General features: G+C 36.2%; 1 protein-coding gene across 1 annotated transcript in view; it reads left to right on the top strand.

Moving 5' to 3' along the window:
• Positions 1-1,652: 1,652 nt before the first annotated feature.
• LOC111866347 overlaps positions 1,653-16,513 on the top strand; it is a 29,675-nt gene continuing 14,814 nt past the window's right edge. Inside the window, exons 1-5 of the mRNA XM_023855212.2 lie at positions 1,653-2,113; positions 9,151-9,245; positions 10,349-10,488; positions 11,508-11,583; positions 15,530-15,685. Coding sequence (XP_023710980.1) covers positions 2,074-2,113; positions 9,151-9,245; positions 10,349-10,488; positions 11,508-11,583; positions 15,530-15,685 — 507 coding nt within the window. The 5' untranslated portion in view covers positions 1,653-2,073. The remainder of the gene's footprint in view (positions 2,114-9,150; positions 9,246-10,348; positions 10,489-11,507; positions 11,584-15,529; positions 15,686-16,513) is intronic.

Raw genomic sequence — 16,513 nt, 5'->3', positions numbered from 1 at the left:
CAATAATGTTATAGGTCTTCACTTAGTTATTTTAGTTTTTTTCTGTTTTTAAATAATGGTTTTATTTCTGAATATTTCAACCAAGTGGGAAGACACCAGTTGGGGAGATATTATTATTATTATTATTTCTTCCTTACTCCATTACATCTATAGTAGGCAAAAGCCTTAGATACAGAACTGTGTAAATTTATCTTGCACATACATACATACATACATACATACATAGCTACATGGTTTCACAGATCCTTTGTCCGGATACCGGACTGGATATTGAACTCGTCACAGCCAAACTGACATTGCAATGTGCAACCTGGTCTAGACAATAAAATATTCAACAATTGTAACATTGATAGGTACAACAGAATAAAATCAATCATCTTACAATTCTTGCTAGAACATAGTCTTAGAAAACAGACTGTAACAGTGCATAAAATTACCTACTTGCCATATATTCACCTACCGAGTAAAATGCTTTTGAAGCCAGAAAATCCTTTAGTCTTTGTTTAAAAATATTAATATTGTCTTTCAAGATATATATGTTTTGTGGCAGGTTGTTAAATATTCTAATAGATGTAAAATGCACACCCTTCTGAATGGAAGATAATCTCACAGAAGAAACATGTAGCCTATTGTGCCATCTGGTACTTATTTGATGTATGTTATCGTTTGCTTGGTACATATTATAATTTTTAATTACAAACAATATCATAGTATATATATATAAGCAGGGGACTGTAAGTATACCCAATTTCTTAAAGCCTTCCCTACATGAATCTCTAGGACCCAGCCTTAACAAAACTCAATACTCTTAAGCAATTGTCAAGAAGACTTATAAAATAAGACAATGTATGTTTACATCATAATACAATTTTTCTCTAGCATAATACATTCAAATTTATCATTGATTAAAATTTAAGATAAAAGTTTCCATCAAAAGTAACAGAATATTTTGGTCATATAGCTTAAACATATATAACAAATCCAAGATATAAAAACATTACATTTATAAAATTACAAATGTTAGAAATATGTTAATTGGGAGCTAATGAAAGGAGTGTTGATTTGTAATTTCTAACCTGAATTTCATCATACCCACTACAATTCCTGGTCTTAAGGGTTTAATTATATTTTCAAATTATTTAGTACAGATATGGTTGAGTTTAATTTTTGGGAAGGGAATCGTGAAAGCTTGAAACAGATAATGTGAATATTTTTCAGTATCCGACTCTATAATGTGGCCGACGTTTGCATTATTGGCATTGATCTTGTCAGCTACAGTTTGAAAATAATTATTTAAAGAATCCATAATCACATCATGATTATCAGTTAATTTCCCACCAATGTTTAAAAACTGTATACCTGCATTATTAATTTTTCTGTCCGATTTTATAATGCTCCAGGTGGTTTTCATTTTGTTATTACAATTATAAATTAAATTATTATAATGAAGATTTTTAGCTGCTTTAACAACATTGGCCAAAATTTTACAGTATGTTTTATAATCATATTTTAGATCTGGCTCATACCTTGCTGAATCCCTGGGAAAATGGAAGAATTTTATTCTGCTGTGCTCACTGGATATCCACCCAGGAGCAAAATATTTCTTACTCTTCCCCATTTATCCTGCAAGAAATAATACAAAAATTATAAAAAAAATCACAGTTCAGTCACAGTTTCTTGAGATCCTACAGTCCTTTAGGCTACACCGAAATATGCTTAAAATACAGAAATAGGATTTCAATGTAATATCGTAGCAACACTATTTTACTTCATGTTTGCTTTTAATTTCATTTGGCGTAGTTAGCATAATAATTCATATACAAAAATAACACACGGATGTAAATTTGTGCGTAAATGTCGACTGTCGTTCCACATCAAATAAAAATCCATACTTACTAATTAATTCAACAACATTCCTCAATGGCGTAACTTCATCACAACAAACGGCACGAAGTGTTGCAAATGGCAGATGTAAAGCAATGTAAACATACTGTGTGCGTTTTTATAGATCAGAACTCTGCGGGTTTTAGGCGATGTTGACTCTCAGTGTTCAGATACTAATAACTGAAGATCATGTGGAAGTGCCATAAATGTGGGAAACCAGTTTATTTCGGTAAGGTTTATTATGTCATGTACGTTAGTATGTGTGTGCGAATTTAATAATCGTGAAGTTACCATTTGACGTAAAGTGTAAAATGCATCACATATTTTGTGGCATGTGCATGTGAGTTACGAAAATATGTCTGTATTTTTGTGTATCATTAGTAGCGACGTTAAACAATAACGGTGCACGAAATATACTTCGAATTTCATGAAATACAACATAACAGACATAACCTGTAACCGTAAGACACTTGATTGCTTTGAGTCGTGATTTCGAATTTGAGTTGATTTTTTAACTTTGTATGGCAGAATATGCACTTAACATTTGTAGTTTACGTTATTTCGTTTTGCGGAATTCGACGTAACTTTTAGAAAGAGGGAGAATATATAGAGAGATAATAGAATGTGGGGTGCATTTATGCTTGACAGAGCCATACATGTATCAGGACACATACTTCCGTAAACTGTCATAGCCACACGTAATGTATGTAGAAACGCTAAGATAATATTAAATTACAGTCTTGATGTATAAAGAATACCCTTATGTTGCATGTAAGGTAGTGTAGAATGACTTACGGTTGGTTCCTATGAATCCTTTTGCCCACAATGCAAGTTAAGGTTTTAAAGGGCACACATCTGGCTGTCTGAAATGATGGTAACACATGTGAGGGGTGTCCCCCTCTTTATGTAAATATATTGTGGTTTCACTAGATGTCAAACTGGTGCAGTACTTAGTGCTGCAGTTGGCATTATGAGGTTCATTATTTGAAGTACTTCATGGCCACATATTGATACACTTTGTAATTGCTGATATCCAAAGGAGATGAAGTAACTTGCAAATTAAAATGTGACATTTAAAAGTAGTGTTATGTACTGTAAGATTTTTGGGTTGGTTTATTTTATGATGCTGTCACTGGCAAGACTATGCAGTGCTAAATTGTAGGATGGTTGATGAATTAGAAAGGCTTTGGAAGGAAGTGGTTATGACCTTAAGAAGGTAATGTATTAGAATTTGCCTGGGTGGATTAAGGAAAACTAAGAAAAACGGTCAAGATAGCTGGTGTCCTGGCTGAAATTCAAGCCAAGTATCTTCCGGATACAAGTGGAGCATTACCACTCGCTTAACCCATTTCATGCATACTATGAGATGCAGCAAAAATACACATTACACAAAGACTCTGGGTCGGTATAACAATCTAAATTTGGCTACCTACATTATACATTACCTGGTTAAACCTTTTGATATACAGAGTTCTGTCTTCTGAGATATAATGCTGCACAAATCAGTGGAACTCAGCCTATGTTTCAGAGGAGCTTGCTGCTGTAATCATCAAACCAAGCAAGCAGCAAGCAGACTCGGTTTTCTGGCCACTTTGTGCTTGTTTCTGTATGGCATATTCTTCAGCCCTGAAGAAGGAGGCAGTGTGTTCACCCAAAACATTGATTGGCTTTCTCTAGACTACATGTAATTATATCCTAGAAAATAGAACTCTAGGGAACTACTGTCCTACTAACATGGCGGAAAGTGGTGGCCAAACAGCTGTATGCAATAACGCTTTAGTAGATAACAAGTATGGAAAGTGTAATAAAGTAGTGCGAAATGGCATACTGTGCGATAATCGTGATAAATGGTATCATTTTAATAAGTGCAGCAATGTAAGTGAAGACAAAATACCTGATAATCAATGGCTTTGTGTTCCGTGCTCACTACGAAATCCTCCAGAAAATGAGATTATGACTACACAGTATGTTGACTGTGAAGTTGTCCGTAAGTTCTTAAGAGGAAATATCGTCATTGCGAGAAATGTTATCTATCTTACAGAGTGAAAGAGTGCAAGAAGTACATCTTCCAATATATTATGAAAACGAAAATGGTTGGAGCCAGGCAGCTAAAGGTAAATTGAGAAAAAAACTTGTGACTCCACAGTTTTCAGTTTCAACAAGTAACAGATTCTGCCCCCTAAATGATGTTGCTGATGAGACTGTCAAAAAAAAAAAGATACTTTGTTGCCAAAAAAAGGAAAGTGAAAAAGAATAAATTTCTGTTTTATAGTGATAGCTATGGTCGTGGCATACCTACGTCACTGAACAAATCTAATGATGATATTTCAGTGTTTGATGAGGTTAGGTCGGGTGCTAAGGTAAAGGATATTTTGAAACACTGTGTAAGAGATTGTGCAGTACTTGGCCCATAGGACCATGTAATAATTATGGTTGGTGCCAATGATATTGCTAGAAACGAAAGAAAGACTTGTATCATTGTTTTAAAAAGAACACTTTCCGCACTGACTTGTACAAATGTTGTTGTTCTCAGTATACTGATTAGGCATGATTTAATAAAAGAATCAATAGTAAATAAGGAAATAAGGAAAGCAAATATGGACATAAACAAGGTGTGTAAAAGATTCAGAAATGTTAAGTATTCGATATGACTAATATAAGTAGAGCCTATCACAGAAGGCATGGGCAGCACCTAAACAGACTAGGTAAAGAATATATTACTCAAGAAATAAGTAAAATAATAGCTAATAATAAAAAGAACCAACTAAATGTAATAGTTCTAGGTGATCTAAATCAGGGAAACTAACGATGAAGACTGGATCCCTAGGGTTCCAGTCATTCCCAATTGGGGAAGTCAAGCCAATGCATAATTTGAAAATAATACATCAAAATGCTCAATATCTTATTAATAAAACTGAACTATTTACTGAATTTCTCCAAAGTACTACCCCTGATATACTATTAGCTATTTCTGAACATGATCTCAAAGAGGATGAAATCCCTCAATGTATGTTAGAAGGTTACACTCTAGTCTCATATTTTTGTAGGAAAAAATATAAAGGTGGAGGGATAGCTATTTACAGTACCAGTAACATGGAGCAAAGTAAACCCTTGAATTGGGTTACAGAAAAAAGTGTAGAAAAAACTCTTGAGGTTACTGGTGTAGAAATAACAAGTGACAAGATAAAACTTATAATTATTGCATTATATACGAGGGGGTACCCAAAAGAAACCGAAGTTATTTTTTTTAAACTTATTTATTCAAACTTTAAGCACAAACCTTAAATCCCCTTCAAAGTAATCTCCACTTACACTAATACACTTGTCTAGTCTTTTATTCCATTTTTCAAAACATTGTCTAAATTCATCTTTTGAGATGCTTGACAGCGCCTCCGTCGTTTTTTACTTTCATGTCTCTTTTCATTCGAGGAAACAAAAAAAAGTCACACGGGGCAAGGTTGGGTGAGTATGGAGGGTGAGGAACAGGGGTCATACCATTTTTGGTCAAGAATTGTCATACAGACAGGGCTGTGTGAGCAGGGGCATTGTCATGATGGAAAAACCAGTCACCCGACTGCCACAAATCTGGCTGCTGAGCTCCAAGTCACTCCTGACAGCTCCAAAATTTCTTCAGTTGTCCGTCGTCGATCTTCCTTGATGATTTCACGAATTTTTTCAACATTTTCATGTGTTCGGGCCGTGGAAGGACGACCAGAACGAGGTTTGTCATCAATTGACATTTCACCATTTTTGAAACAGGAAAACCAGTCAAACACTTGAGTTTTCCCCATAGCATCGTCCTTGTACACCGTTTTTAACATTTCAAGAGTTTCTGTTCCACTTTTCCTGAGCAAAAAGCAGAATTTCACGCTGTTCACGAAAATCAGCCATTGCAAAAACGACGATCACACAAAACAGTTGTCACTATAAACTCTGCCGAAACTAGTCCTTACCTTCTGAAGCAACGGTAGTCGGCTTATCGACTGAGGAATGTTAGCTCTATGCGCTCATAGCGGCAAAACGCTGTACTACAAAAGCTCTGCCCACAAAAAAATTAGTTCGGTTTCTTTTGGGTACCCCATCGTAGATCACCAAGTGGTGGAATATATTAATTTTTTAACCTACTAATAGATATATTGGAGCAGCTTGTTTAGAAAGATCGATATGTCATTCTTGTTAGAGACTTAAATATAAATACCCAGGAAAATGGATGTGGTCATAAGCAATTATTAGATATCATTAATGCTTATAACATGACTATGACAATAAATATTCGTACTCGAGTAACTGAGAGTATGGCAACGAGTATTGATCAAATCATTACTAATATACCTGCTAATTGTTATTATACTAATGTTATAAATAGCCTACTTTCGGATTATTATGCACAATGTATAACTATTAATATGACCGCACCACTACAAATAAGTTGTTATAAAGAGGTTAGGGATTTATCGGGTGACAATGTATACTGCTTTTGTTCTTTTATACAAACTGAAACTCTGACTGACGTGTTTAGTGAAAATGATATAGAGAACAACTACGAGTAGAACTCCTTTTATAGCATTTTTAACTACTGTTTTAATATAGCCTGCCTTAAGGTAAGATGAAACATTGCATGGGTGAATAAGGCTGTTGTCATAGCCAGAACAAAATTAAGAAACTTGTATGATCTTTATATACAATGCAAATCTCTGGAATATAAAAGCATCTATAAAAACATAAAAACATTTATAAAGCATATAGAAAAGAATAAATATGATCATAAAAACTGCAAAAGCAAATTATATTCAGAATATTATAAATAGATCAGTAAACATTCCAAAAGCATTGTGGAAATTTGTAAATCGTGAAAGATAAATTCTCTAAATAATATACTTACTAGAAATATGTACTTATGTATTAGATGGAAAACAAAAAGTTTCAAGCACAAGTTGAACTTGTAATATATTTAATAAAACCTTTGTAGAAATTGTTAATAATCTTATACTTGATAAAAATTTAATCCATCCACAAACTGTTAATAATATAGTTAGCTTAAAAGACTCATTTGTTTTGCTTGAAATAACAGAGGCCGATTTGATTAAAATAATCCACAGTATGGCAAATAAAAAGTCGGCAGGACTTGATGATATCTCACCTTACTTGCTAAAAAATGTACACCTTATATTTCCAAACTGCTTTTAGAATTGGTTAATGCATTAATTAGAGATGGCATTTTTCCATCTATATTAAAAAAAAATCGGTCGTTTCCCCTATCTATAAGGGGGGAACTAAGGAAGATGCAAGTAATTATCACCCAATCACACTTCTTCATACTTTCTCTAAGGTTTTGGAAAAAGTAATAGTTAATCAATTAACAGCCTTCCTAGATAAACATAATATATTAAATAAATTTCAGATTGGTTGTAGAAAAAACATTCTACTAATGACGCAATTGCTACAGTTATTGAAAATATAATAGATAACTTGAATGATAAAATGCAACTGCATATCATTAGACTTATCAAAAGCATTTGATTGTATTCAACATAACATTCTTATGGATAAATTATATAAATATGGTGTTCGCGGTATTCCACATATGTTAATTAAATCCTATCTTACAAATAGAACACAACAGGTGAAAGTAGCACATATGGAAATCAACGAAATGAAGGAATATTTATCAAGCAGCCTTCCAATTAAATGTGGAGTCCCTCAGGGATCAGTCCTTGGTCCATTACTTTTTATTTTATATATAAATGACTTTCCTCACTTAATACAAGGTAGATCTATAATCTATAATCAATATTGAATATGGGACAAGACTTCAGTTAATATTGGAGTTGTGGAGGAATACTTTGAGATGAATGATTTATTCATAAACCCAACCAAAACGCACTGCATCTTTTTTCAGACAAAGCAATGTAGGCAGGACCATAAATATAAAATTGTAATCAAGAATATGGAAATAGAGAATGTTAAAAGTGTAAACTTTTTGGGGGTAGTAATTGAAAGCACCTTGAGCTGGGATGTTTATATCGATAGAACCTGCAGTCGAATTAGCCACAACTTATTTATAATAAATAGACTTGCTAAAATACTCGACCTAAAGGGTAGAAGAATGTTATATTATGGTTTGATCTATCCATTTCTAACATCTGGAATTGTAGTATGGGGACAAAATGCTAAGGCACTTACTAAAAGAATTTTTATTCTTCAGAAAAGAGCAGTACAGTACACTGCAGGGCTAAAACCTTTAGAATCGCTCAGAGATAGTTTTAAACAACTTAAGATTTTAACAGTATATTTGTTGTGCATTCAACAAACCATCTTATATGTAACTAATAAGTGTAACTGCACAGTAAATAAACAAGTACACACACTATACAAGAAACATCAGTGACTACCATAAATGGCTGCATAACTTAGAACTTTATAACAGTAAACCTTCAGTTGCTGGTTGTATCTTTTATAATAAATTACCTAATAATATAAAACAACTTGAAAATAAAAACCAGTTTATAAGGGAACTGATGAATTTACTCATTAATGGGTGCTACTACTCAATTGAAGTCTATATGAATGGTAAATTCTTAAATACTGGATAAAGTTACATGCTGGATGTAAACAATCGTTACATGTTTTGTTAGTTTATTGGCTAAGAATTTATTGTATTTTTTCTGATTTTATAATTTATATCATGTAACATGCCCTACATCAATGTAATATGATCTATAGTATTAATAAACATGAATGAATGAATAACTCAGTCTGTATAGCAACAGACTGGATGGCTGGGGTTTGATTCCCAGCGCGGGCAAGATATTTTTCTTCTCCACAGTGTCCAGACCGGCTTTTAAGGCCCACCTAGCCTTCTATGCAGTGGGTATCAGGGGCTGTTTCCATGGGAGTAAAGTGGAAGGGGCGCAAAACTGATCACTCACCTTCATCTAAGAGTGGTGGAGCTATCCTTCCACTCTGCCATATGTCTTCATGGCATACTGCTTAAGCAGAGGAACAACTTTACCTTTTATTTCATAAACACTGGTGTGAGAACCAAAAATTGTACGCTTTGATGCAATCTTGATCTTCATTGAAGAATGCCGTTATCTGGGATGTGGCACCGTGGTGATATTGTGTTAACCGACATTTCAGGGGAACATATCGCCTCCATCTTCAGAGTATAAGAAATCCGCGAGCTAGGAACCAGCGTGATCAGGTGGCTGCGGACTTGATCTTCATTGTATGTTTAATGTAGTCCAATTTCTTTTACTCTTGCAGCGGAAAGGAAACAATCACTGGGTTATGACTGGCATCCAGAATGTCTGAGATGTGAAGAATGCGGAAAACGGTTGAATCCCGGGCAGCATGCTGAGGTGGGTCTGTAGAGATTGGTGTTAGATTTCGTATGGGACAGTAAGAACTTTCCGTCGTCTCACATTACTGAATCATCACCCTTCATCATCTGCAAAATTGGCATAAAGTGCATAATAGCATAACTTATATGTGTATGGTTTCATATATAAATGCCTTCCCAAAATGTGCTGCAAATTTGTAACTCGTGTTTTATGACCTTGAGAGAGTGAATTCACATCGATAATAGTAGTTGTAGTAGTTGCACCAGGATATTTTCCAGGGTGCAAGAGGTGACAAGAAGAAAGTAAGTAGTAACCTACGTTTTAAGTTCCTAAAGATTATTTATACTGATTACCCTGTAGCATTCATGTTAGAGAAATAAAGTTTGTTAAGAAACTAATTATACTTTTTGGCATAGTCCTTCAATTTCTAATTTTGATTGTTTAAATATCCACAGAGGTGTGTAGATGCCTGGCTTGCCCTCACCATCCTGCTGCCATAGCCCATGGTTATATCTCATGTAGAAGTACTGAGCAGCCTTGAAGCAATTAAATTAATAAGATTTATAACTTTGTATCGATGGTATATCATTACAGTTATTGACTTTTTGATCATTATCCATTGTCCTGTTTTTATTTTAAAACATTTCAGAAACTGGACTCTGCCTCCAAATGTTATTTTTAAATAAAAACAGGACACTGGATAATATCCAAAAAGTCAGTAATTATAGTTAAATTAATCTGTGTTTCTTTTCATTATTATGAGCTGGGATAGCATAGTCGGTATAGTGACTGGCTACAGGCTGGACGATGGAGGGGTTGGAGTTCGAGTCCCAGTATGGTCAAGAATTTTCTCTTATCCAAATCTTGCAGATTGGCTCTGGTGTCCCTCAGCCTCCTATCCAATGGGTACTGGGGGCTCTTTCCCCAGGGGTAAAGTGGCCAGGGCATGAGGCTGACCACTCACCTCCAGGTAGTGCAGAGGTGAAGAAAACGTGGATCTATACCTCCCCTTCCCCATACACCTTCATGGTATAGTGCTTAATTAGTTAAGCACAGGGACAGCTTTACCTTTTACCTTCTTTTCATTATTTTGATGGTATTCTTTCTGTCTGTATTTGTAGCATAAAGGAGTTCCATACTGTCATGTTCCCTGCTATGGTGCATTGTTTGGCCCACAGCTGTTTGGACATGGGACAAGGGTTGAGTCTCATACCAGCTTTGGTAAAGTGGAAAATCGATCTGGAGGACCAAATATGCCACGGTATAATATATATTTCCTGCTGTACATGTTGCTGTCTGTGGTATGGTATGTGTCTGTACTTCATTATGCAGGATTATGACCAGCAATTATGGAATGCAGACATGCCAGCCTAATGTGTCTGTGGTGTATTCTTTGTTGTCATAAGGGCATTTATTTACTTTAGTGTCACAAGCATGAAGCTGAATTTTTTATTTACATTATCCTGTGTTGAACTATATTGTGGATATGTTATCAGAAGAGCAGCAGTTTATTCTTAATATCGGATAGACCATGCATTCTTCTTTAACATAGTTTTCAAGAAATATTTTGTTAATGGAAAGCATGCTGACAGAGTATTTACAATTTTACATAGTAATAGGAGCCAGGATAGGGCAATCAGTATAGGAACTGGCTAAGGGTTGGACAACAGAGGTGTGAGTTTTGAGTCCTGGTAGGGTCAAGAATTTTCTCTTCTCTGCATTGTCCAGACCGGTTTTGGGGTTCACCCAGCCTTCTGTCCAATGGGTATGGGGGCTCTTTCTTTAGAGATAAAGCAGACAGGGAGTGAATATGACCACTCACATCCAGCTATTTCCGAGGTCAAGAAAACGTGGGTCTATACATCCACTCAACCATGCTCCTTCATTGTTGCCACTCCATCTTCTGGGTAGTAACAGCCTGTAAGACAATACTGGATACACCACAGAGTTTCGTGATTTTGTTTTGGTATGAACACTGTAAGCTGGAATAGTTCAGTTAGTACGATGACAGACAACCAGAATATTTAACTTCATAAGGGTGGTTCCATTGGTATTAAAAATCCGTAATACTGAACCTACGTAGTTTATTATTGAATTTGTGGATGTACTTCAGATGTCTGTCTTAATATTTACTGTGATGTTCTTAGTATTTGTGTTGATGACTTGCCATAATCAGGTATTTTATAATGTAGATACGTTACATTTCCTTTCTTGATTGTTCTAAGTTTTGTATTTTATTAGTGCATTAGTTCCTTTCTAAAGTAATGTTTCATTTTGTAGGTCTCACTTGGAATCAAAACTGAAAGTTTTCAATCAGTTTTATGATGGTAAGAGTGGAGAAATCAGGAGTAGAGAGGTATGCTGGTTCCTGTTGAAATATCATTATAGAGTAATTCACTTTGTACTTAAGTGCATGTATACTGTATAAAACTTTGAGTATGGTCTGTTCTTTTTCTGAAAATAAAATTGTACTAGATCAATATTATTTTCCTTGTCAATGAGTTACATGGACCAGGGTTATTAAGAGCATGAAACATATTAGTAACTTTTGTTCTTGTGCATGTAAATATAGTTTGTGTGGGTGTGGCTAAATGTGTTCAAAGTTTCCGTTCTGTTTCAGTTTATTCGCCTCACATTTTCTCCCTTTTATGTTACTTAATGTAAGCTGTGTTCTTTCGTAATGCCTTGTCACCTTCACAAGGATGTGTCATTGTTTTCTGAGTCCTTCCACATGACTGAAGCCATCTCTAAGATAGGTTTCCTCTAGTTGAGACTTCATAAATATTTCAGAGATTATGTGTTTCCTCTATAAGCTTGATAGTAAGGGTGAAATGATGGAGACAGTATACATATATATATATCCAGTGATTGAGGCTAGCTCTTTCTAAGGGACCCAACAGAATAGGTGTTTTCCCTCACCTGAGGATGGAAACAGATCCAGTTTCTGAAATTCGTGTTTTTCTTAGTTATCTTAAAAACCAGGACGATGGATAAAGTCCGAAAACCCAATATCTCTGTGACTTTCTTGTTTATTTTTAAATTGATGGTACAATAAGCATTACATAAAAGCTAACAAAACAGAATCAGAGTTACGTACATTCATGAAGAAATTAAGAGCAGATTAAATTTGGGAAATGTTTGCTGCCATTCAGTTCAGTACCTTTTGTCTTCATATCTGTTGTCTAAAAGTGTAAAGATTAATGTACACAGAATTATAATTTTGCCTGCTGTTTTGTAATGCTGTGAAACTTGATCGCTCATGGTCTCTTGCATTAAGAACATAGGTGAAGAGTGTTTGAGAACAGTGTGCTGCAGAAGATATTTCGACCTTTGAGGGTAGCTGGAGAAAGCTGCATAATGAGAAACTTCATAATTGTTTTTCCTTGCTAAATATTATTACAATAAACAAATTGGTGAAGGGCATTAGAAAGACCTAGGCACTGATGGGAGCATAATATTAAAATATATGTTGAAAAAATAGGATTTGAGGTTGTGGCATTTGGATCAGGATAATGATGAATGGCTTGTTCTTGTAAACTTGGTAATGAACCTTTAGGATCAATAAAATGCTGGTAATTATTTGAGTAAGTGAGCAACTGTTAGCTTCTCAGAAAGGACCCAGTTCTGCGGATTTAGTTATAAAGCAAGAAGTGTTCATGCTTAAGTGGCAAAATACACTGTAGTCTAAAATATAGTAGAACACGTAAGTTGCTTTGAGAACAGGCTGCAAATTGATGAGTCCAGCAGAAGAGATGAGCTCACCAAGTCAACTTTTTCATTTGTGTTAGACTTGCAACATAGTAGAAGAGCCTGTAGGCCAACAAATCACAACCAAACCTCACCCAGGTCACAAGAGGTGTAAGAAATGGTCCCTGTTATGCACACATTCCTGGCACCTGCATAAAGTGTTCACATTCGTGTGTTGAAATTCCCTTTTGGAAGCAGAAGATAGCTGAAACTTTACACCCAGGTCTCCTATTTATGGTGTTTAAGGGTTTTTCAATATGAACATTCAAGCCTAGCACCGATTTCATCCAGTATCTCTTCTGTGAGCACTCAGTATTTGGTAGTTCGTGTTTGACCAGTAACAACATTGCAAGTCAAAATTTGTTTATTCAAAAATTGCATGAATATTTTTTTCAATGTGAATCTGCAGCATTCTGAAATTTATGCCTGAATCCTTTTATGTTTCTTACACAATCACTTTTCCCATAGATATTGTTTATGAGCACCTGTTGCTGCAGCAGAACTCAGTAATGCACTGTTGGCATTTGGCACAGAAAATAACAAGAGTAAGTCATGACTGCATATTATACAGGTCAGATGCAGTAGCAGTAGCAGTAGCAACTTGTTATTAGGCCAGCACATGATACTTAAGCTTGCTGTACATTAACTGTTCTTGGATGATACTGAAGAGAAATTGTAGTGTATTTAGGCTGTTCGTTCGTTGATGACACTACAAGCTGGAAGGTGTGCAAACCAGTCTGTAAGAGTAACAGTGGAGCTTTCAGTGGTTGTACAATTTGCAGCAGGCTCTCAGATAACTTCCCTGTAGCATGAGAAGCATGACAGAAAAGCATCTGGTTAGTGAAATTCATGAGACTCAATGTTTGGACTTTTTTGTGTGGACAGGCATATACAGGGTGTCCCAGGAGGAATGGACCAAACTTCGGGAGGGTGTTCCTTATGTTAAAGTATGCCGATATAACCCAAAACACCTATGTCCAAAGTTGAACGGTTACGGAGATAATGGCCAGAGAAGTGTCAAACTTTGACCGGTGTTACACACTTGTTGATTACAAAATACATATTAAAACTGGCAGGAATATGTGGATTCTGTAATGTTAATAATGTATGTAACATCAAACTAACTTGTGAGTGACGGAAAGCCATAAAATTGAAGTACGAAATACTCGCTCGCCATGTCATAATTGTCCTTAGGTTTCCAAGCACTATACATGACACATGACTGGCGAGCGATGACGTAATATCGCTGCGCTATAACCCGACCACATAACTGTAAACGTACATTCACAGGAAATCTCTTTTGGAATTTCGTTTCCATTATCTCATGTGGATTATTATGGAACCACGTATGCACATTTCGTAAATTATTTACACCATCCAGGGTAAAAGACGCCTCATCACTGAATAAAATGACGCTTAACAGTTCGGGATGAACTTTTTATCCAGTGGCACAAATCCATACGCTGTGCATGGTCGCCTGGTTCCAGATGTTGTACCATTTGATCATGGTAAGAATAACTCTTCATGATGTAAAGTTTGCCACACCTGAATACGTGATACGCCGATGCGAGAGGCGATTCTACGAGTGATAGACGCGGACTTCACTGAACAATATCAAGAATGTGCTCTCGTGTGTCTATCATTCGTACATCCTGCCTTTCAGAGTGCACAGAAACACTTGCAAGAGAACCAGTATCACGCAATGTCTGGTGAATTCGCGTAAATACACTTCGCGATGGAATCCTTCGATCGGGAAAACGCCTTTGGTATTCTTCAACAGCAGCACGTGCATTGCGACCGCAAAATCCACACACAAAATTCATATCACAATATTCCACATGTGAAAATACAAGAGGCATTTCAGCAACTCATCACACAACTAATTTACCACCCATTCACGACCCCGCCGCAACGTAATCTGTAGGCTGTGGTAGGTTGCGCATGAGATCACGGCTAGTGTGACATCACCACACTCAAGTACAAACAGATAACAGTCACAGCTGACTGTCCACAGTGCGTGGACCTGCAAGAAGACCACACTTTTCTCGGGCCATTATCTCCATAACCGTTCAACTTTGGACATAGGTGTTTTGGGTTATATCGGCATACTTTAACATAAGGAACACCCTCCCGAAGTTTGGTCCATTCCTCCTGGGACACCCTGTATAGAAGTTGCAGACAGAGAAAGAGCTTGCACGTGTACATAAGTATACCGAATTTGAAACCAAGGGTATCCTTACAAATGCTTTTTCAATTGCAAGCGCTTTATCATGTCAATTTGGTCAAATTTGATGTGTATGTTCAGTCATGAACCCTGTATTCAGTTTCGGTATGAAACTATGGTGTGGAGCGATAGACAGGAAAGATGCATGCAGTAAGGGTTATATTTGCAGAAGATTTCACATTTGTTCAGCTCAAGAGGTGGTGCACACTCAGTAAACATGGCACAAGACATTTAATGAAAATTAAAGAAACTTGGTAGTTTTCAATATTGTTGATGTCTTCAGCACATGTTTTGGTTTTTCTGTTGTGTAACATTGCATGCATTGATGCAGGTCAATGGTCGTCTAGTTTTGGAAGGAGCCTTACGGATTCACTGGGGTGTTCTTGGAGTGATCCATCTCAAAGAAGATGATGATCAACGTACAGTTGTCACGATACGGAAACGTAATTCATGTAGAAGTGGAATTTTTAATGGTGTAGATTTTGAAGTAAGTATTAACACTACTTAAATGTAGGTGTGCAGAAGATGAAGATTTGTTTGGATGTTTTATTATAGTATTTCTAACACAGAGGTGTCTTTTCCACTGTTTTGGGCTGACACATATTTTGAATACTGCAGATTATACCACTTTTAAGATCTGAAAGTTCGTGATTATGGTATAACACAACAAATATTGGTCCATCATTCTGTTTTATTTAGGAGAGGAAAGTGAATAATGCCAAAAAAGCCAATAATTGTACGAGTATTATACCATTTTTTTGTATTTGGAAGATCTGTGTTTCATTAATGTTTACTGATTTCTCATTTAAATACAAGGTGGTTCAAATATGACCGGGACTGGTTTTTTTTTTAAACCAAAATTGCCAAACACTTACTTGCACATGTCAGTCTTCAACGTACTCCCCTCCGGAGTCAACACATTTTTTCCAACGTTCTGGAAGCATCCTGACGCCCTTTTCAAAAAAGTTCTGTGGTTGGTGGCGTATCCACTCCCGAACATTCTGGATGATGGCGTTGTCCACAAACCGCATGCCTTGCAAGTCTGATTTGAGCCTCCCGAACAGGTAGAAATCACTTGGTGCCAAATCGGGACTGTACAGCGGATGTGTCAGAAGGTTCCATTTCAATTTCCGGAGGGTTTCCATTATTGTTTTGGCCGTATGGGGGCGTGCATTGTCTTGAAGGAAGGCTACCCACTTTCCACCTCTCTTCCGCTTGGATCGGATCTTTTCCTTCACGTCTGTTGCCAGGAGGTCTGAGTAATAAGCTGCATTGACTGTTCTGGCATCTGTCAGAAAGTCTACATGGATAACCC

Source organism: Cryptotermes secundus, unplaced genomic scaffold, assembly GCF_002891405.2.
Source record: "Cryptotermes secundus unplaced genomic scaffold, Csec_1.0 scaffold96, whole genome shotgun sequence".
Taxonomy (NCBI): domain Eukaryota; kingdom Metazoa; phylum Arthropoda; class Insecta; order Blattodea; family Kalotermitidae; genus Cryptotermes; species Cryptotermes secundus.
The sequence above is the reverse complement of the archived record's forward strand: the minus strand, read 5'-3'. Positions and strand labels throughout refer to the sequence as shown.